This window comes from Pelecanus crispus, chromosome 32, assembly GCF_030463565.1.
Source record: "Pelecanus crispus isolate bPelCri1 chromosome 32, bPelCri1.pri, whole genome shotgun sequence".
NCBI lineage: Eukaryota > Metazoa > Chordata > Aves > Pelecaniformes > Pelecanidae > Pelecanus > Pelecanus crispus.
In genome coordinates this window covers 277123-298950 of record NC_134674.1, presented here as the reverse complement: position 1 = coordinate 298950, position 21828 = coordinate 277123, and the positions used below count along the sequence as shown (strand labels likewise).

General features: G+C 68.1%; 3 protein-coding genes across 3 annotated transcripts; 1 reads left to right on the top strand and 2 right to left on the bottom strand.

The window, feature by feature from the left end:
* Positions 1-3: 3 nt before the first annotated feature.
* Positions 4-3817, bottom strand: MEPCE (methylphosphate capping enzyme; the record flags this gene model as incomplete). Its single annotated transcript, XM_075725508.1, is given in 4 exon segments — positions 4-147; positions 2625-3134; positions 3136-3189; positions 3191-3817. Coding segments are annotated over 4 exon segments (1335 nt in total), but the record flags the coding sequence as incomplete, so codon positions are not given.
* A 1321-nt stretch (positions 3818-5138) lies between these two features.
* On the bottom strand, positions 5139-15027 carry ACTL6B (actin like 6B). The gene is made up of 14 exons (XM_075725514.1): positions 15003-15027; positions 14744-14820; positions 12624-12789; positions 12011-12111; positions 11823-11920; positions 10524-10618; positions 10330-10436; positions 9622-9711; positions 6712-6773; positions 6504-6618; positions 6340-6420; positions 6134-6229; positions 5310-5396; positions 5139-5219 (listed from the first exon to the last, which is right to left on the bottom strand). The coding sequence occupies exons 1-14, from the start codon at positions 15025-15027 to the stop codon at positions 5139-5141; spliced, it is 1281 nt and encodes a 426-aa protein (XP_075581629.1).
* Positions 15028-19098: 4071 nt separating this feature from the next.
* On the top strand, positions 19099-20497 carry POP7 (POP7 ribonuclease P/MRP subunit; the record flags this gene model as incomplete). Its single annotated transcript, XM_075725507.1, has 2 exons — positions 19099-19368; positions 20393-20497. Coding segments are annotated over 2 exons (375 nt in total), but the record flags the coding sequence as incomplete, so codon positions are not given.
* Between the last annotated feature and the right edge of the window lie 1331 nt (positions 20498-21828).

Sequence of the window (21828 nt, the reverse complement as noted above, 5' to 3'; positions counted from 1 at the left end):
GTGCCGGTAAACGCGGCGGAAGAGGCGCTTGAGGCCCTCGTCCCCCCAGTTGAGCTGCACCCACTTGGTGAGGGAGAGGCACAGCACCACGTCGAATTCGGGGCGCTGCGCCGCCACCGCCTCCTCCCGCTCCGGCACGTAGTTCCCCTGGAGGGGGGGAGAGAAAGGAGGGGGGGCAGAAATTAGGGGGGTGAGGGGGCCTATGGGGGGGAATTCGGGGGAGAGGGAAAGGGGTGGGGGGTGGGGAGAGACGCGGAGGGGGTTTGGGGGGTGATGGCTGCGCAGAGGGGCGTTTGGGGGGCATGGAGGGGTTTGGGGGGGGCATTGAGACCCACTGAGAGGGGTTTGGGGGGGAACGGAGCCCGACCAAAAGGGGTTTGGGGGAACGGAGGGGTTTGGGGGGGCACTGAGACCCACTGACAGGGGTTTGGGGGGGCACTGAGGGGTTTGGGGGGGCATGGAGCCCCACTGAGAGGGGTTTGGGGGGCATGGAGCCCCACTGAGAGGGTTTGGGGGGCAAAGAGGGGTTTGGGGGGGCACTGAGACCCACTGAAAGGGGCTTGGGGGGAACAGAGGGGCTTGGGGGGGCACTGAGACCCACTGAAAGGTGTTTGGGGGGCACAGAGGGGTTGGGGGGCATGGAGCCCCACTGAGAGGGGTTTGGGGGGCAAAGAGGGGTTTGGGGGGGCACTGAGACCCACTGAAAGGGGTTTGGGGGGAACAGAGGGGCTTGGGGAGACCCACTGAAAGGTGTTTGGGGGGCACAGAGGGGTTGGGGGGGCATGGAGCCCCACTGAGAGGGGTTTGGGGGGGCACTGAGACCCACTGAAAGGGGTTTGGGGGGCAAAGAGGGGCTTGGGGGGGCACTGAGACCCACTGAAAGGTGTTTGGGGGGCACAGAGGGGTTGAGGGGGCATGGAGCCCCACTGAGAGGGGTTTGGGGGGGCACTGAGACCCACTGAAAGGGGTTTGGGGGGCAAAGAGGAGTTTGGGGGGGCACTGAGACCCACTGAAAGGGGTTTGGGGGGAACAGAGGGGCTTGGGGGGGCACTGAGACCCACTGAAAGGTGTTTGGGGGGCACAGAGGGGTTGGGGGGGCATGGAGCCCCACTGAGAGGGGTTTGGGGGGCACAGAGGGGTTGGGGGGGGGCAACACCCACACTAAATCCCACTGATGGGGGTCTGGAGGGAGCATTGAGCCCCACTGAAAGGTGTTTGGGGGGAATGGAGGGGTTTGGGGGGGCATGGAGAACTGTTGAGAGAGGTTTGGGGGGGCACTGAGCCCCACTGACAGGGGTTTGGGGGGCATGGAGGGATTTGGGGGGCAACACCCACACTAAATCCCACTGAGAGGGGTTTGGGGGGGGGCATGGAGCCCCACTGAAAGGGGTTTAGGGGGCAAAGAGGGGTTTGGGGGGGCACTGAGCCCCACTGAAAGGGGTTTGGGGGGCACAGAGGGGTTTGGGGGGGCAATACCCATGCTAAGTCCCACTGAGAGGGGTTTTGGGGGGGCAGTGAGCCCACAGAGTGGGGTTTGGGGGGCCCCCCTGAGGGGTTTGGGGGATGGGGGGCACATATTGAGCCCCACTGAGGGGTCTTGGGGGGCATAAGGAGTTTGGGGGGACCCCAGTGAGGGAGTCTGGGGGGCACTGAGGGGGGGGGACTCACGCTGAGCCCCACTGGGGGGTTTGGGGGTGGGGGGCCCACCTTGAAACCCACTGAAAGACCTGGGGGTCCCCAACTAAGGTGTGGGGCTGCCCCACAGCGACATGGGGGGAGCCCCACGCCCAGCCCCACATCAGCCCCCCCCCAAGGTCTCTCTGCACCCCCACATCCCCAAGCCCCGCCCCAACCTAATTGGGGGCGTGGCTCCACCCTCTCCAAGCCCCTCCCCCTCCAAACCCACCCCCTCCAGCCCTGGGCAGGAGCATCCCCAACCCCCAAAAACCCTTGGGATCCCCCCAAACCCCTTGGAACCCCCCAAAAAACCACCCATGAACCCCTCAAAACCCCTTGGGATCCCCCAAAACCCCTTGGGACCCCCCAAGCACCACTGTGACACCCCAAAAAAACCCATGACCCACCCAGGCACCACCGTGTTGCCCCCAAAACCCCCTTGGGACCTCCCAAAAAGCCACCCGTGAACCCCTCAAACCCCCTTGGGACCCCCCAAAAAGCCACCCATGAACCCCTCAAACCCCTTGGAACCCCCCAAAATCCCTTGGAACCCCCCCAAGCACCACCACATACCCCCAAAAACCCCTTGAGACCCCCACCAGCACCACCGTATCCCTCCAAAAATGCTCTAGCACTTCCCCAAGCACCACCATGTCCCCCCCAAAACCCCTTGGGACCCCCCAAACATCACCATGTCCCCCCAAATATCCCTTGGACCCCCCCCAAAACCTCTTGTGACCCCTGCCAACACCACCGTATCCTCTCAAAACCCCTCTAGGACCTCCCAAGCAGCACCGTGCCCCCCCAAAAACCCCTTGGGACCCCCAAAAAACCCCTTGGGACCCCCCCCAACACCACCATACCCCCCCCAAAACCCCTTGGGACCCCCCCCAACACCCCTTGGGACCCCCCCCAAGCACCACTGTGCCCCCCACCACCTAACTCACCGTGACGAAAACGACGTTGTGAGGGAAATCGGCGGCCCCGGGCCCATCGGGGGGCAGGCGGGGGGCGGCGATGGGACCCCGACTGGCCAGGAGAGCGGCGGGAAAACCCTTCCGCCCCCCCGCTCCTCCTCCACCGCCGCTCCCCCCTCCTGCTCCAGCCGCTTCCGCTTGGATCTCCTCCGACAGATAATGCCGGATATTCTGCCGCGCCGAGCGGATCAACCCCCCGTCAATGTCCAACCCCACCACCCGGGCGGGTCCCCACCGTTTGGCGATGCTGAGGGTGAGGTGTCCCACGTTGCACCCCACGTCCAACACCTCCTTCCCCGCGAACCACTCGGGGCGCATGGCTCGCAGCCGCCCGTCCTCGCAGTCGGGGTTGCGGTAACCATAATATTTGCAGTAATTGCCGTATTGGAATTTTTGAACTTGGCGACGTTGACGTTGCTGTTGAGGAGTTTTTCCCGGGGGTTTGGGTTTTTCCGGAGGGGGACGGGTTCCTTCGGATTTTACTGCAAGTCCGTCGACGTTTCCGATGGCGGCCGGCGGCGGGGCAGGCGGGTGGCGCATGGCGGCGGGGTGGCGGCGGCGGGGAGGGCGTGAGGGCAGGCGGCCTCGTCGGTGGCGGCGGCGGCAGCGGCGGCGACGGCGGCTCCTCCTCGCTGCTGGCCGCGGTGACGGTGGCGGCGGCGAGCGGTTTTGGCGGGAGAAGCCAAGCGCAGCCCCTCGCCGGGAGCGTTGAGGCTGAGGGGGTCGGTGATGTCGCGAGGGACCAGGATCTCGACGGGGTCGCGGCCGCGGGCGGGGAGGGGGGAGGATTGCGGGGTGCGGGCATTGAGGGCCCGGCTCACCTCCTCGTCCAGCAGGCTGTTGAGGTTTAAGGGATCGAAGATGTTTCCCCCCAGCAGGAACTCGGAGGGAAGCACCGGGCCGCACTCCGAGGCCGCCCGGCGACGCCGTTTCCACGCCGGTTGCTTGGCCCCGCAGCTGCTACGACGCTTCCCTCCTCCCGCCGACCGAAAGCCGTTGCGCGGGCGCGGAGCCTCGGCGGCGGGTGAAGCTTCTTCCTCCTCCCGGGCCGAGGGAGCGGTGGAGGATGAAGAAGGAGGCGGCGGGACCAGGAAGGCCTCAGGCTCGGCCGCCATGGCGGACCGCCCCGCGCCTGCGCGCTGAGCCCCGCCGCCGCCGCGCATGCGCCGCCGCTAGGGGGTGCTGTGAGGGGGGGAGCGGAGCGGGGCCCCTCCGCGCCCGCCACCTCCCGCCCGCGATGGCAGGAGCGCGGCGGCCCGCCGGGCTTTATATAGCGGCTGGGCGTGGCTAAACCCGGACACGCCCCCCCGCGGGGGTTGGGCGAGAGCGGGGAGCCAATGGGAGAGGCGGCGGCGGGGAAGGCGGCCAATAGGGGGAGGCGGCGCGCGGGGGGCGGGGGGGGCCCTGAGGGATAAGGGGTGGCCGCGGCGAATGCCTGCGCGGATTGCGCAACGGCACCGCGCTCCCGGCGAGGCGGGGAGTGGGGGGGAGGGAGCGGCGGGGCCTCCTTGAGGGTGGCGGGGATGCGCGGAGAGCGATGGGGAGCGGGGAGAGGGAGGGAGAGCGGCGGGGGGGGAGGGCTGCGGGGCGAGGCGGAGCAGGCGCGTTGTGGGCGCCTCGGGCGGAGCAGGGGGGGGTCCTCACCCCGCGCGAGGGTCGCTGGGAGTTGGAGTCCGCGGGGTGGCTGCGCGTGCGCAGCACCGGCCGAGCGCCTCCCTCCCCCTCCGCCGCCTCCCTCCTCCATCCCCCTCCCTGCCTCCGCCGCCCGCACACGTCATCTCTCAGCTCATGACGTCATTCCACACCCCCCCGAGCCGCCACCGCGGCTCCTCCCCTCATTAATCCCCCCCAATCCCCCCCACCCCCCCCGGCCGTTAACCGAGCGGCGGGGACCACGTGGGCAGCCGCATGGCTCCCGCGGGCCAGCGCGCATGCGCGGGCGCCCCCCCCACCAGCAGCGGCGAGGCGCGCATGCGCAGCGGGTCACGCCCCCCTCCGCCGACCACAACGTCTACGCATGCGCAGTGGCCCCGCCTTCGCCGGCGCACGCATGCGCGCTCCCCCCTCCCTCCCCGCGCGCGCTGCCCGCGCATGCGCAGCGGACGCTTCGCCAGGCGGGAAGGCGCCAAGGCGGAGCGCGCGCCGCAACGCTCGCGGTGTTGAAGGGGGAAAAAAAAAAAAAAAAAAAAACCGATAAATCGGTAAAAAATTCCTTCCCCCACCCCACTTTACCTCACGAAAACGCGCCCCCTGCCTCCCTCACCGCCTCATCCCCTGCCCGAGCCCGCCAGCAGCGCGGCGCCGCCTCAGCTGGGCCTCCCCGGGCAGGCTCTGCACCTTTCGGGGTGTTAATTGTTGGGTTTTTAATGTTTTTTCTTGTGTTTTTTTGTTTTTTTTCCTCACAGGCCCCAGAGCGCCAATGCTGGGAGCAAGGCCGCGTGTGAGGCGAGGGCAGGGAGCCCGCCCGGACGCCTGGAGTCCCCCTCAGGGGCACTTGCGCTCCACACACTGCTTCCCGCCTTCCTCGTACTCCTGCTTGGAGATCCACATCTGCTGGAAGGTGCCCTGAGGGGGACGCACACACAGAGAGCGGGGTGTGGGGTGAGGAACCCAGGCATCCGGCCCCCCCCTTTGCCCCCCGCCCCCCAAACTCACGAGGGAGGCGAGGATGGAGCCCCCGATCCAGGGGCTGAAGCGCCGCTCCATGGTGCTGTTGCTGGCGATCAGCTTCAGGCGCATGCTCTGGGCGGGTGGGAGGCAAAGGGGGGGCAACTGGGGGACACTGGGGGCAACTGGGAGCCCAGTCTGGGCGTCCCCCCCCTCAGCCTCCCCATGTCCCACTGGGGGATGGGGTCCCTTCCAGCCCCCCTGCATCCCACAGAGGGGTTTGGGGGTCCCGCCCCGGGTGCCTGGGTCCCCCCAGCCCCCCTGCATCCCACAGAGGGGTTTGGGGGTCCCGCCCCGGGTGCCTGGGTCCCCCCAGCCCCCCTGCATCCCACAGAGGGGTTTGGGGGTCCCGCCCCGGATGCCTGGGTCCCCCCAGCCCCCCTGCATCCCACAGAGGGGTTTGGGGGTCCCGCCCCGGGTGCCTGGGTCCCCCCAGCTCCCCTGCATCCCACAGAGGGGTTTGGGGGTCCCGCCCCGGGTGCCTGGGTCCCCCCAGCCCCCCTGCATCCCACAGAGGGGTTTGGGGGTCCCGCCCCGGGTGCCTGGGTCCCCCCAGCCCCCCTGCATCCCACAGAGGGGTTTGGAGGTCCCGCCCCAGATGCCTGGGTCCCCCCCTAGCCCCCCATATCCCACAGGGAGGGTTGGGGGTCCCTGTCCCAGATGCCTAGGTCCCTACCCAGCCCCCCAAAATCTCATTGAGAGGGGCCAGTGTCCTCTTCTAAATGCCTGGGTCCCCCCCCCAGCCCCCCATATCCCACAGGGAGGGTTGGGGGTCCCTGCCCCGGACGCCTGGGTCCCCCCCCATCCCTCACGGGGGGCGTCTTCTGCGAAAGCTCCCGGTTGAGGCGGTCGGTGAAGCCCTGGAGCAGGGTGTTCCCCCCGGTGACGATGACGCTGCCATAGAGACCCTGGGGGCAGGGACAGACACGGGGGTGAGGGGTTGTCACCGCTTCCCCCTCCCCCCCCCCCCCCCCAAATGTCCCCCCCCCAAGCCCCCCAAAATCCCCGGGGAACTCACCGGTCGGATGTCGATGTCGCACATCCCGATGCTGGTGGTGACCACGTGCCCCACGCCCAGCATCGTGTTCCCCGAAAGACCCTGGGGGGTGACGGGTGGGGGTCAGAGGGGTCCCCCAACCCCTCAGGACCCCCCCCCAGACCCCTCAGGACCCCCCCCCAAACCTTGACATTGGAGGGATCGAAGAGCCCCTCGGGGATGCGGAGCCGCTCGGCCCCGTAGTCGGTGTTGTAGCCGTTGGGCATCTCGTAGTGAACCGTGGGCATCTGGGCGGCCACCCTGGGGGGGGCAATGGGGGGTTATGGGGTAGGGGAGACCCCAAAAATCCCCCTAAGCCCCCCCAAAACCCCCTGAACCCCTTCTGGCACTCACTGCTCGTCGTAGGGGGAGTCAGAGACCTGCAGCACTGAGGCCTGGAAGTCCTGGATCACCTCCTGGGGGGGAGGGGGGGGGGCACAAAATGGGGGGGGACACCCCAGGCCTCCGGGTGCCCCCCCAAAAAAGTACCCAGGCATCTGGGACCCCCCCTCCCATCCCTTCACCCCTGTATCCCCCCTCCTCACCATCCAGCCCCCCCCCCAGGGTGGACCCAGGCATTCAGGACCCCCCAGGGTGGCCCAGGGATCCAGCCCCCTGCCCCTAAAATGGGATCCAGGTGTTTGGGACCCCCCCAGGGTGGCCACAGGGATCCAGACCCCCCCCCCCCCCCCCCCCCCAAATGGGACCCAGGTGTATGGGACCCCCCCCAAGAGGGGACCCAGGCATTCAGGACACCCCCCAGGGTGACCCCAGGGATCTGAACCCCCCCAGAATGGGGTGCAGGCATTCGGGACACCCCCCCAGGCTTTGGGGACCCCCCCCAAAATGGGGCTGAGGCATTCAGGACCCCCCCAGGGTGGCCCCAGGGATCCGGCCCCCCCAAGACAGGGCACAGGCCTTCGGGACACCCCCCCCAGGCATTCAGTACACCCCTCCCAGGCATTTGGGACCCCCCCAGGGGGTCACCAGGGATCCAGAGCCCCCCAAACTGGGGTGCAGGCATTCGGGACACCCCCCCAGGCATTGGGGACCCCCCCGGGGTCCCCAGGGATCCGCCCCACCCAAAATGGGGCCCAGGCTTTCGGGACACCCCCCAGGTCTTCAGGACCCCCCCAGGGTGGCCCCAGGGATCTGGACCCCCCCAAAATGGGGTGCAGGCATTCAGGACCGCCCCCAGGGTGTCCCCAGGGATCCAGAGCTCCCCAAAATGGGGTGCAGGCGTTCGGGACACCCCCCCAGGCATTTGGGACCCCCCCCAGGATATCCCCAGGGATCCAGCCCACCCCAAAACAGGGCACAGGCATTCAGGACACCCCCCTAGGCATTGGGGACCCCCCCGGCTGTCCCCAGGGATGTGGGCCCCCCAAAATGGGCCCCAGGCATTCAGGACACCCCTCCAGGTATTGGGGACCCCCCAGAGTGGCCCCAGTGATCCAGAGCCCCCCAAAACGGGGCCCAGGCGTTCAGGACACCCCCCCAGGCGTTCAGGACCGCCCCCCCGGGTGTCCCCAGGGATGCGGCCCCCCCAAAATGGGGACCAGGCGTTCAGGAGCCCCCCCCGGTGTCCCCAGGGGTGCGGCCCCCCCAGAATGGGGACCAGGCGTTCAGGGCACCCCCCCAGGCGTTCAGGACCCCCCCTAAGGTATTCAGGACCCCCTCCCAGCCGTTCAGGACCCCCCCCAGGTATTCAGGACCCCCTCCCCAGGCGTTCAGGACACCCCCCCCCAGGCGTTCAGGACACCCCCCAGGCATTCAGGACACCCCCCAGGTGTTCAGGACCCCCCCCCAGGCGTTCAGGACCCCCCCCAGGCATTCAGGACACCCCCCCAGGTATTCAGGACCCCCCCCCCAGGTGTTCAGGACACCCCCCCAGGCGTTCAGGACCCCCCCCAGGCGTTCAGGACACCCCCCCAGGTATTCAGGACCCCCCCCAGGCGTTCAGGACCCCCCCAGGCGTTCAGGACCCCCCCCCCAGGCGTTCAGGACCCCCCCCCCAGGCGTTCAGGACACCCCCCCCGAGGCGTTCAGGACACCCCCCCCCCAGGCGTTCAGGACACCCCCCAGGTGTTCAGGACCCCCCCCAGGCGTTCAGGACTCCCCCCAGGCGTTCAGGACACCCCCCCAGGTATTCAGGACCCCCCCCCCAGGTGTTCAGGACACCCCCCCCAGGCGTTCAGGACCCCCCCCAGGCGTTCAGGACACCCCCCCAGGTATTCAGGACCCCCCCCAGGCGTTCAGGACCCCCCCAGGTATTCAGGACACCCCCCCCCAGGCGTTCAGGACACCCCCCCCAGGCGTTCAGGACCCCCCCCCCAGGCGTTCAGGACCCCCCCCCCCCCAGGCATTCAGGACACCCCCCAGGCGTTCAGGACTCCCCCCAGGCATTCAGGACACCCCCCAGGCATTCAGGACCCCCCCCCAGGCGTTCAGGACCCCCCCCAGGCATTCAGGACACCCCCCCAGGTATTCAGGACCCCCCCCAGGCGTTCAGGACCCCCGCAGGTATTCAGGGCCCCCCCCCCAGGCGTTCAGGACACCCCCCCCGAGGCGTTCAGGACACCCCCCCCCCAGGCGTTCAGGACACCCCCCAGGCGTTCAGGACTCCCCCCAGGCGTTCAGGACACCCCCCCAGGTATTCAGGACCCCCCCCCCCAGGTGTTCAGGACACCCCCCCCAGGCGTTCAGGACCCCCCCCAGGCGTTCAGGACACCCCCCCAGGTATTCAGGACCCCCCCCAGGCGTTCAGGACCCCCCCAGGTATTCAGGACACCCCCCCCCAGGCGTTCAGGACACCCCCCCCAGGCGTTCAGGACCCCCCCCCCAGGCGTTCAGGACCCCCCCCCCCAGGCATTCAGGACACCCCCCAGGTGTTCAGGACCCCCCCCCAGGCATTCAGGACCCCCCCCCAGGCGTTCAGGACCCCCCCCCAGGCGTTCAGGACCCCCCCCCCAGGCATTCAGGACACCCCCCCAGGCATTCAGGACCCCCCCCAGGCATTCAGGACCCCCCCCCCAGGCGTTCAGGACCCCCCCCCCAGGCGTTCAGGACCCCCCCCCAGGCGTTCAGGACCCCCCCCCCCAGTCATTCAGGACCCCCCCCAGGCGTTCAGGACCCCCCCCAGGTATTCAGGACCCCCCCCCAGGCATTCAGGGCCCCCCCCCAGGCGTTCAGGACCCCCCCCCAGGCGTTCAGGACTCCCCCCAGGCATTCAGGGCCCCCCCCGGCGGCCCCCTCCCCGCTCACGTTGCAGGTGTAGTTGTGCCAGGACTTGGAGACCTGGGGCAGCTTCTCCTTCTTCTTCCAGTTGGGGGGGGCCCCCTCCCGCACCGGCTCCTGGGGGCGGGGCCTCCGTCAGGGGGGCGGGGACTCTGTCAGGGGGCGGGGCTGGGAAGGGATGGGGGAGTGCCCTGCAGGGGGCGGAGCTGGGGGGTGGGCTGTTGCAAAAGGGGTGGGGCTAAGGGGAAGGGGTGGGGCTAAGGGGTGGAGCTAAGAGGCAGGGCTGGTCCTGAGGGGGTGGAGCTAAGGGGCAGGGCTGGTGCTAAGGGGGTGGGGCTAAGGGAAGGGGTGGGGCTAAGGGGCAGGGGTGGTCCTGAGGGGGTGGAGCTAAGGGAAGGGGTGGAGCTAAGGGGCAGGGTGGTCCTGAGGGGGGTGGAGCTAGGGGAAGGGGTGGAGCTAAGGGGAAGGGTGGTCCTGAGGGGGTGGAGCTAAGGGAAGGGGCGGGGCTAAGGGGAAGGACCACCCCTGAAGGGGTGGAGCTAGGGGGTTGGGCCAGCTCTAAGGGGGTGGAGCCTGGGGGCAGGCTGCCTTCAGGGGGGCGGAGCCCAGGGCTTGGGGGGGAGCCGCTGGGGCTGGGCAGCCCCCCGAGGGGCGGAGCCTAACAACCGCCCTCTCTCCCTCTCGATAGGCTGTTGCCAGCGGGGGAGGCGTGTCCTTCTCCGGCCCCGCCCCTACCTTGGCGGCGATCATGTAGGGCGGCACGATGTCGATGTTCATCTCCTGGAAAAGCTCCCGGCACTGCATGGAGATGAAATCCCCGGCCAGCGGCGACTTGACGATGCCTAACGGGGGTCACCGGTGAGTCCAGGGCCCCGCCCCTGCCCCGCCTTGGCCACGCCCCCTCCCCGCCGCTGACCCCACCCTCTCACCTTGCTGGAGGATGTAGCCGTCGTGGACAGGGATGGCGGTGGTGTGGGTGGCCCCGCTGTCCAGGACCAGCCCCGTGCTGCGCCCGTTGGCGAAGCTGGGCCGCCGCGGTCAAGGGTAACGCTAACGAGGGGCTTCGCTAACGATGAGAGAGTCTCGCTAACGAGGGGTGGCCCGCTAACGAGGAGCCGCTGCCAGTTGTCCCACCGGGCACCCACCCACTCCGCCAGTGAGGCATAAACCCCCGCCCCCGGGCAGATAATCAGCCAATCGACGGGCTAACGAAGTCCTAACCACCCGTCCAGCCAACCAAAGGACCCGGCTGCCGGCTAACGAGCCAGCCTGGCGCCCCACGGGCCACCCACCCAACACCCCCACCCAACCACGCACCCAACTACCCACCCAACTAACTACCCACCCACCCAAATACTTCTAGACCCACCTAAGCACCCAACCAACACCCCAGCTATCCCTCAACCCACCCACTCCCCCACTCACCCACCCCTAGACCCACCCAACCACCTCCAGACCCACCAATCACTCCTCTCTGCACCCACCCGCCCACTTGTAGACCCACCAACCACCCACCCAACTACCCCTCAACCCACCCACCCCACCCCTAGACCCACCCAACCACCTCTGCACCCACCCAACCACCCCTCAACCCACCCATCCAAGCACCCACCCACCCTTAGACACACCAACCACCCACCCACCCACTTCTAGACCCACCCAACCACCCACCCAATTGCAGACCCACCCGATCACCCCCTCACCCACTTTCAGACCCTCCAGCCACCCACCTACCCACCCTTAGACCTACCAACCACCCACCCAACTACCCCTAGACCCACCCAACCATCTCTGGACCCACCCAACCACCCACCCACCCGCTTCTAGACCCACCAACCACCCACCCAACTACCCCTAGACCCACCCAACCATCTCTGGACCCACCCAACCACCCACCCACCCGCTTCTAGACCCACCAACCACCCACCCACCCGCTTCTAGACCCACCCAACCATCTCTGGACCCACCCAACCACCCACCCAACTACCCCTAGACCCACCCAACCATCTCTGGACCCACCCAACCACCCACCCACCCGCTTCTAGACCCACCAACCACCCACCCAACTACCCCTAGACCCACCCAACCATCTCTGGACCCACCCAACCATCTCTGGACCCACCAACCCAACCCGGGGAGGTTGTGTGGACACGCTGGGGGGGGTGTGGGGTGCGGCGCGGGGGTCACCCAGTGGGTGACACCGGTGGGTGACGCGACATGGGGGATACGCGGTGAGCACAGCTGTCTTGCAGAGGAAGAAAGCTGGGATGTTGTAGTGCTCGAACATCAGCTCCGTCAGCTTCTCCCTCTTGGCCCGCGTGTTCCACTGCGGGGACAACCGGGGGGACATCAGGGGGGACCGCCACCACGGCAGGGATGGGTGACACGTGGCGGGGGGGACATGGGGGGCACCTACCGGGGCCTCGGACATGAGGACGGGGTGCAGGCCCGGCTCCGACTTGACGTGCTTCCCGTAGGTGTGGTCCAGGATGGCCTGGAAGCACTCCCAGTCCTCGACTGGGGACACGGGGACGGTGAGGGGGGGACATGGGGGCGGGGGTGGTCCTTGGGGTGACCCCCCCAAGCCCATGGTGGTCTCCATTGGGTGACCTCAACTTTGTGGTGGTCCCATTAGTTGACCCCAACCCTGTGGTGGCCCTGGGAGGTGACCCCCAACCCCGTGATGGCCTCCGTTGGGTGACCCCAACCCTGTGGTGGCCCCCATTGGGTGACCCCAACCCCATGATGGCCCCCCTTGGGTGACCCCAACCCTGTGATGGCCCCATGAGGTGACCCCAAGCCCATGGTGGCCCCCATTGGGTGACCCCAACCCCGTGGTGGCCCCACTGGGTGACCCCAACTTTCTGGTGGCCCCGTGAGGTGACCCCCAACCCCATGGTGGCCCCATGCGGTGACCCCCAAGCCTCTGAGATGCCACCTACGGGTTCCTCATGGCCCTGCAGGGTGGCCCCATCCCCGTGTACCCCCAGGGGATGTCCCCACGGTGTCCCCACCGTGTCCCCACTCACTCATGCCATTCTTGAGGGGTGAGAGGACCTCCATGCCCTCGCGGGCCACGTGCAGCGCATTGGTGTCGATGTAGTAGACCTTCCCCCCTTTCTTGTCCTTGTCACCGTCCAGCTCCAGGGCCACCTCCTCGGGGGACAGCAGCCCCACCGTGGTGGGGAAGTCCGCCTGCCACCACCCCGTCACCACCACCACCACGGGGACGCGGCGGGGGGGACGCGGGGCGGGTGGGGGGGGACATTGTCTTGTGGGTGATGGCCTCGGGGACAGTGCCATGGGGACATTGTTTTGTGGGTGGTGGCCTTGGGGACAGTGTGGGGACAGCACCGTGGTGGGGATATTGTCTTGTGGGTGGTGGCCTCGGGGACAGTATGGGGACGGTGCCATGGGGACGTTGTCTTGTGGGTGGTGGCCTTGGGGACAGTATGGGGACGGTGCCATGGGGACGTTGTCTTGTGGGTGGTGGCCTTGGGGACAGTATGGGGACGGCGCCATGGTGGGGATGTTGTGTTGTGGGTGGTGGCTTCGGGGACAGTATGGGGAGGGACAGTGCCACGGTGACCATGTTGACACATGGGTCATGGCCTTGGGGACAGTATGGGGACGGTGCCGTGGTGGGGACGTTGTCTTGTGGGTGGTGGCCTCGGGGACATGGGGATGGCATGGCTGTGGAGATGCCACCGTGGTGGGGACATTGGCCTTGGGGACACCATGGGCATGGAGATGTCGCCGTGGTGGGGATGTTGGCCTACAGATGGTGGCGTTGGGGACATGGGGACAGTATGGGGATGTCACTACGGTGGGGACGTCAGCCTAGGGACAGTGGCCTTGCGGACATGGGGATGGCATGGCCATGGAGATGTCACCACGGTTGGGACATTGGCCTTGGGGATGCCATGGCCATGGCGATGCCACCACGATGGGGACATTGGCCTTGGGGACACCATGGCCATGGCGCTGCCACCACGGTGGGGACGTTGGCCTTGGAGATGCCATGGCCATGGCAATGCCACCATGGTGGGGACATTGGCCTTGGGGACACCATGGCCATGGAGATGTCACCATGATGGGGACATTGGCCTTGGGGACACCATGGCGATGTCACCACGGTTGGGGACGTTGGCCTTGGAGACACGGGGATGGCATGGCCATGGCGATGCCACCATGATGGGGACATTGGCCTAGGGGACACCATGGCCATGGCGATGCCACCACGGTGGGGACGTTTGCCTTGGGGACGCCATGGCCATGGCGATGCCACCATGATGGGGACGTTGGCCTTGGGGACACCATGGAGATGTCACCATGGTGGGGATGTTGGCCTTGGGGACGCCATGGAGATGTCACCACGGTTGGGGACGTTGGCCTTGGGGACACGGGGATGGCATGGCCATGGAGATGCCACCATGATGGGGACGTTGGCCTTGGGGATACCATGGCCATGGCGATGCCACCATGGTGGGGACGTTGGCCTTGGGGATGCCATGGAGATGCCACCATGATGGGGACGTTGGCCTTGGGGACGCCATGGCCATGGCGATGTCACCATGATGGGGATGTTGGCCTTGGGGACACCATGGCGATGTCACCACGGTGGGGACGTTGGCCTTGGAGACACGGGGATGGCATGGCCGTGGAGATGCCACCATGATGGGGACAGTGGCCTTGGGGACGCCATGGCCATGGCGATGCCACCATGATGGGGACGTTGGCCTTGGGGACAGCATGGCCATGGCGATGCCACCACGGTGGGGACGTTGGCCTTGGGGACAGCATGGCCATGGAGATGCCACCATGATGGGGATGTTGGCCTTGGGGACAGCATGGCCATGGCGATGCCACCATGATGGGGACAGTGGCCTTGGGGACGCCATGGTGATGCCACCATGATGGGGACGTTGGCCTTGGGGACGCCATGGCCATGCAGATGCCACCACGGTGGGGACGTTGGCCTTGGGGACACCGCAGCCACGGGAACGCCACGCACCGGGGCCACGGGGACACACACACACACACACACACCCCCGACAGGACGCGGCGGCGGCGGGGAGGGGACAGACGGACACGAGGGGACAGAGGGACGCGGCGGGGGGGGGGGACGGACGGACACGGTGACACCCACCTTGGGACAATCCTCCCCGGCGTAGCCGGCCCGCACCGAGAAGGAGCCGATGTCGAACACCAGAGCCCCCACCTCATCTGGGGGGGGGACACCGGGGACACCGGTGATACCGGTGACACCGGTGACGGGGACGCGGTGACACCGCCCCCCCGCCCCCCGGTTTCACCGCCCCCCCCCCATCCCCAGCGCCCTCCCCACCGCTGGCCACGCCCCCTCCCGGAGGCCCCGCCCCCCTCCCGGAGGCCCCGCCCCCCCGTACCCCCGCCGTAGACCCCCCCGCTCATGGCGGCGGCCGCGGCTTCAGCACCGGACAGCGCCCGGCGGTGGGCGGGGCCAGCGGGGGAAGGCAGCCAATGGGCGGCCGGCCGTGCTGCGTGCGCGCTGATTGGGCGGCGCCGCGGGGCCAGGCGGGCGGCTGATTGGGCGGCGCTGCAGACAATGCGGGCGGCTTAAAGGGGCAGGCGCTTTTTATTTTATTTTATTTTATTATCGCGTTTAAGCGTTGGCTCCCCCTTTGTCCCCCCCCCATCCGGATGGGGAGCGGGTCAGGCGTCCGGGGCACGCCCCCCTGGGGGCGTGGCCAGTTGTGATGTGGGCGTGGCCAGTTGCGATGGGGGCGTGGCTTGGGGCGCGGTGCGATTGGGGGCGTGTCCTCCCACAGGCTGGCCCCTCCCCTTTCTGGGCGTGGCCTCTGGCAGCAGCATTGTGGGTGGTGGGTCCTTGCATTGGGGGCGTGGCTTCCCTTTAGGCCCTCCCCCAACCGGAAGGGGTGGGGCTTACCGAGGTCTTTGGGGGGGTGGTGCCACCCCGGGTTTGCTCATAAAAACCAAAAAAGACCAAAAAAAGACCCAAAAGCAACCGAAATTGCCCCAATTCCCCCCCCCCAAATTCGCCCCCCCCCCTCCACAGCAACACACTACAGGAAGGGGGCGTGGCAAATCAATGGGTGTGGCCTGGAGTGTGTGGGCGTGGTCTACAACGAGGGGGCGGGGCCTTGTGCAATGAGTCCGACTCGGCTATGGGGCAGCTCCAGCCCCTGTGGGGTGGCCCCATCCTGTCCCGCTGTGGGGCTGGGCTTTGGCCGTGGGGCGGCCGCGACTCCCATCTGTGGGGCAGCTCTGGACCCTTTTTCCGTGGGGCAGCGCCGTAGGGCAGCTCTGACCCGGCCGTGGGGCAGCTCCGGCGCTAAAGTGCAGGTGGGGTACCGGGGGGGGGGCCCGTGGGGCGGCCATGGGGCAGCCATGGGGCAGCCGTGGGGCTCAGAGCTCCTCCACCATCTCCACCTCACACCCAGGGCCGTGCAGTGAGTAGCCTGGCGGGGGGGGGGAGAAGGGGGTCAGTGGGGCCCCCCCCGCCCCACACAGAGCCCCCCATAACTCCCCAGCCCCACATGCAGACCCCTGTAATCCTCCCAGCCCAATAGAGCCTTCCCCAGCCCCACATAGATCCACCCCCATAACTCCCAGCCCCATACTGAGCCCCCCTGTAACTCCCAGCCCCACAGTGAGCCCCCCGTAATCCCCCCCAGCCCCATAGGGCCTCCCCCAGCCACACACTGAGCCCCCCCATAACCCCCAGCTCCACACTGAGCCCCCCCATAATCCCCCCAGCCCCATAGAGTCTCCCTCAGCCCCACACTGAGCCCCCCCAATCCCCCCCAGCCTCACACTGAGCCCCCCCCAACCCCCCCAGCCCCACAGAGCCTCCCTCAGACCCACACTGAGCCCCCCAATCCCCCCCAGTCCTACACTGAACCCCCCATAACCCCCAACTCCACACTGAGCCCCCCCATAATCCCCCCAGCCCCATAGAGTCTCCCTCAGCCCCACACTGAGCCCCCCCATAACCCCCAGCTCCACACTGAGCCCCCCCATAATCCCCCCAGCCCCATAGAGTCTCCCTCAGCCCCACACTGAGCCCCCCATCCCCACACTGAGCCCCCCCATAATCCTCCCAGCCCCATAGAGCCTCCCCCAGACCCACACTGAGCCCCCCCATAACCCTCGCAGCCCCATAGAGCCTCCCTCAGACCCACACTAAGCCCCCCATAACCCTCGCAGCCCCATAGAGCCTCCCCCAGACCCACACTGAGCCCCCCATAACCCCCGCAGCCCCATAGAGCCTCCCCCAGACCCACACTGAGCCCCCATAACCCCCCCAGCCCCATAGAGCCTCCCTCAGACCCACACTGAGCCCCCCATAACCCCCGCAGCCCCATAGAGCCTCCCCCAGACCCACACTGAGCCCCCCATAACCCTCGCAGCCCCATAGAGCCTCCCCCAGACCCACACTGAGCCCCCCATAACCCTCGCAGCCCCATAGAGCCTCCCCCAGACCCACACTGAGCCCCCCATAACCCCCCCAGCCCCATAGAGCCTCCCCCAGACCCACACTGAGCCCCCCATAACCCCCGCAGCCCCATAGAGCCTCCCCCAGACCCACACTGAGCCCCCCATAACCCCCGCAGCCCCATAGAGCCTCCCCCAGACCCACACTGAGCCCCCCATAACCCTCGCAGCCCCATAGAGCCTCCCTCAGACCCACACTGAGCCCCCCATAACCCCCGCAGCCCCATAGAGCCTCCCCCAGACCCACACTGAGCCCCCCATAACCCTCGCAGCCCCATAGAGCCTCCCCCAGACCCACACTAAGCCCCCCATAACCCCCCCAGCCCCATAGAGCCTCCCCCAGACCCACACTGAGCCCCCCATAACCCCCGCAGCCCCATAGAGCCTCCCCCAGACCCACACTGAGCCCCCCATAACCCTCGCAGCCCCATAGAGCCTCCCCCAGACCCACACTGAGCCCCCCATAACCCTCGCAGCCCCATAGAGCCTCCCCCAGACCCACACTGAGCCCCCATAACCCCCGCAGCCCCATAGAGCCTCCCCCAGACCCACACTGAGCCCCCCATAACCCTCGTAGCCCCATAGAGCCTCCCCCAGCCCCACACGGAGCCCTCCCAATCCCCCCCCCCCATACTCAGGATGCTGGTGTTGCTGTGCAGCAGCAGCAGGGGGCGCTGTTCCTCCCCCGCTTGTTTGTGTCGGGGGCCAAGATGGCGGCGCCGCGTCACGTGACGGGGGGGTGCTGCGGCGGGAGGGGCGGGGCTAAAAGCCACGTGAAGGGGGCGCGCTCCGCCCCGCCCGGGCTACAGCCCGCCGCGGGGGGGGCGTGGCCTGAGGGAGGGGGGCGTGGTCTTTGGGGATGGGGCGTGACCGCGCCCCCGGAAGCGGAAGTGGCGGCGGCGGCGGAGGGGAAGCGGCGAGGTGCAGGGCGGGGGGGGGGGCTCCGGGGGGGGGCCGTGGGGGCTGCGGGAGATCTATGGGGCTGCTGGGGGGGCTGTGGGGGGCTCACGGGGGTCTGGGGGGGCTGGGGGAGATCTATGGGGCTGCTGGGGGGGCTGTGGGGGGCTCACGGGGGTCTGGGGGGGCTGTGTGAGATCTATGGGGCTGCTGTGGGGGGCTGTGGGGGGCTCACGGGGTCTGGGGGGGCTGTGTGAGATCTATGGGGCTGCTGAGGGGGCTGTGGGGGGCTCACGGGGTCTGGGGGGGCTGTGTGAGATCTATGGGGCTGCTGAGGGGGTTGTGGGGGGCTCACGGGGGTCTGGGGGGGCTGTGTGAGATCTATGGGGCTGCTGGGGGGGGCTGGGGGGCTTACGGGGGTCTGGGGGGGCTGTGTGAGATCTATGGGGCTGCTGGGGGGGGCTGGGGGGCTCACGGGGGTCTGGGGGGGCTGCGGGAGATCTATGGGGCTACTGGGGGGGGCTCACGGGGGTCTGGGGGGGGCTATGGGGGCTGGGGGGGCTGGGGGAGATCTATGGGGAGTCTGGGGGGCAGTCACGGAGATCTGGGGGGGCTGTGGGAGATCTGGGGGGCTGCTGGGGAGTCTGGGGGTTCTATGCGGGGGCTGTGGTGCTCCTGGGGGGGGGGCTGGAGCGGCTGGGGGACATCTATAGGGGGTCTGGGGGGCCACCATGGGGGTCTCGGGGGGCTCCTGGAATTCTCTTGGGCTGGGGGAGGTTATGGGGGGGTGTTTGGTGGAACTGGGGGGGGGCTATAGGGGTTGGGGGGGGGGCTACGGGGGTCCCTGAAGCATTTTGGGGGGGGTCCCTGAGGCGGTTTGGGGGGTGTAGTGGGAGTTATGGGGGGTGGGGGTGTTACGGAAGGCTGGGGGAGTGTCTGTAGGGACCCCCCCGTATTCCTGACCCCCCCATGTCCCCCCCCAGCATGTCCTCGGGGGACGCGGCAGCGCCGTCAGCGGCCCCGGGGGGTTCCCCGGGGATGGGGGGGGGCGAACCTCATCCCCACCACCACCGCCGCCGCCGCCGGGGCCCGGCCCCCCGCCCCCCTTCCATCGCCCCCTCCTCCATCACCGCCCCCTCCGGACCCGCGGCCGACGTTTTCGTGACGGCGCGGACGGATTTCCGAGCTCAGCTCCGCCGTTGCCAGCGTCTCCTGGCTCCGGGAGGGATTGGGGGGGCTCGGGGGGGTTCCCCCGTAGCCCCCCCGGGGGAATTACGTCTTCACGGGCTGGGCCTGGCCGTCCCCCGCGCCATCAACCTGGCTCTGCAGCTGCAGGCCGGGGCTCCCGGCGCCCTTCGGCTTCACGCCAGCACCTCCTCTGTCACCCTGCCCCCCCCTCGCCGCCCCCCGCCGCCGCCGGGGACCCCCGCTGGGGCGGGGGGAGGAGGAGGAGGAGGAGGAGGATGAAGAAGAAGGGGAAGGGGCGTCCTCCCGGCCCCGCCACAATTCCGCCATCCACATCAGGGTCTGCCGAGAGGCTCCCTGCGCCTGAGGGGCGGCACCCTGGGGTCTTGGGGGGCACCCCGGGGTCTTGGGGGGCACCCCGAGGTGTTGGGGAGGCACCCCAAGGTGTTGGAGGGCACTGGAGTGTTGGGGTGGGGCCCCCCAGGCGTTGTGGCACCCAGCGTTTGTAAAGGGGGTACCCCAAAATCCTTCATAGCACCCCAAGGTGGTCTTGAGAGGGTTTGCAGTGTCGTGGGGGGCCGTCGTTTGCGTGGGGGCACCCTGAAACGTTTTGAGGCACCCCAAAAGACACACTCCCCCACCTCCCCCCGGCGCAGCGTGGGGGCTGTTACCTGCCAGGAGGCACCCCAAGACGCGCTGTGGCACCCCAAGACGCCCTGCAGCACCCCAAGACGCCCTGCAGCACCCCAAGACACCCTGTGGCACCCCAAGGCGTCCTGCAGCACCCCAAGACATCCTGCAGCACCCCAAGACACCCTGTGGCACCCCAAGACACCCTGTGGCACCCCAAGATGCCCTGTGGCACCCCAAGGTGGCCTAGGGTGGCCGTGGAGCAGCACGCGGGTCCCTCGACACCCCCAAAACATCGCTAGGAGCCACCGCGAAGCAGCGCGAGGCGCCGGGAGCCGTGGCCACCACGAGCCACCGTGACTCGTGGCCACCGTGACCTGGAATCGCCACGAGCCACCAAGGGCCTTGGGGCTACCACGAGCTGGTATCGCCACGAGCCACCGGTAAGCTTGGGGCCACCAAGATGGCGCCGGCGACCCAGGGCCACCACGAGCCACCAATGATCTGGGGCCACCAAGATGCCACCGATAATCTGGGGCCACCACGATCTGCAGTTACCACAAGCCACCAATGATCTGGGGCCACCAAGGTGCCACCAATGGGTCATGATCACAAGTTGGGGCCACCACAAGCCACTGTGAGCTGGGGCCACCATGAACAAGCCACCAACAAGCCAGGACTGCGGCCACCATGAGCTGGAGCCACCAAGATGCCACCAATGATGCTGGGGCCACCATGAGCCAGGGCCACCACAAGCCACCAAGGGTTCGGGGTCACCAAGTTGTCACCAAAACAGCACCAATGGGTCACAACCACCACAAATTGGAGCCACCACAACGCACCGTGAGCTGGGCCACCATGAAGGAGCCACCACAAACCACCACCAAGCCAGGGCCACCATGGGCTGGGGCCACGAACAGGTCATGGCCACCACAAGCTGGAGTCACCACGAGCCACTGTGAGCTGGGGGCACCATGAATGAGCCACCAAGATGGTACCAATGAGCCGGGGCTACCATGAGTTGGGGCCACCATGAACGAGCCACCACAAGCCACCAACGAGCCAGGGCCACCAAGATGCTACGGATGAGGCTGGGGCCACCACAAGCCACCGTGAGCTGGGGCCACCATGAATGAGCCACCAACGAGCCGGGGCCACCATGAGCCACTGTGAGCTGGGGCCACCATGAATGAGCCACTACAAGCCACCAACGAGCCAGGGCCACCAGGAATGAGCCACAAGCCAGGGCCACCAAGATGCTACGGATGAGGGTGGGGCCACCACAAGCCACCATGAGCTGGGGCCACCATGAACAAGCCACTACAAGCCACCAACGAGCCAGGGCCACCAATGAGCCAGGGCCACCAAGATGCTATGGATGAGGCTGGGGCCACCACAAGCCACCATGAGCTGGGGCCACCATGAACGAGCCACCACAAAGCCACCAACGAGCCAGGGTGACCATGAGCTGGGGCCACCATGAATGAGCCACCACAAGCCACCAACAAGCCGGGGCCACCAAGATGCTATGGATGAGGCTGGGGCCACCACAAGCCACCATGAGCTGGGGCCACCATGAACGAGCCACCACAAGCCACCAATGAGCCAGGGTCACCAACGAGCCAGGGCCACCAACAAGCCGGGGCCACCATGAACGAGCCACCAAGGTGCCACCAAGTGCCCTGGGGCCACCAAGACCCTCAATGACGCCCCCCACCCCCCCCCCAAGGACCTCCCCTGCCCCCTCCCCCCCAGTGGATCCATGCATCCGGGACTTTTTTTGGGGGGGGGACCCCAATAAAGGGGGGGGAGGGGGGACCCCAATAAAGGTGGTGACGGCAGCGACGCCTCGGGGCTTCGGGGGGGGGGGGGCGGATGGGGGGGAGGAGCTGGGCTTCCTCCGCGTCACCGCTGACCTTTGGGGCAGGAAAGCCCCTCCCCCCCGCATGGACCCGGGGGGGGGGGGAACAGGGGGGGTGCGGGAGGGGGCCCAATTGTCTGCGGCTCCCCATTTTGGGGGGGACC

Excerpts from the sequence above, each read along its gene's own strand:
- ACTL6B (XM_075725514.1), bottom strand. The coding sequence starts at position 15,027 with ATGAGCGGGGGGGTCTACGGCGGGG. Across the intron at positions 14,821-15,002 it reads CGGGGGGGTCTACGGCGGGG|ATGAGGTGGGGGCTCTGGTG; the intron begins GTACGGGGGGGC and ends TCCCCCCCCCAG. Across the intron at positions 10,437-10,523 it reads CGGCTACATCCTCCAGCAAG|GCATCGTCAAGTCGCCGCTG; the intron begins GTGAGAGGGTGG and ends GACCCCCGTTAG.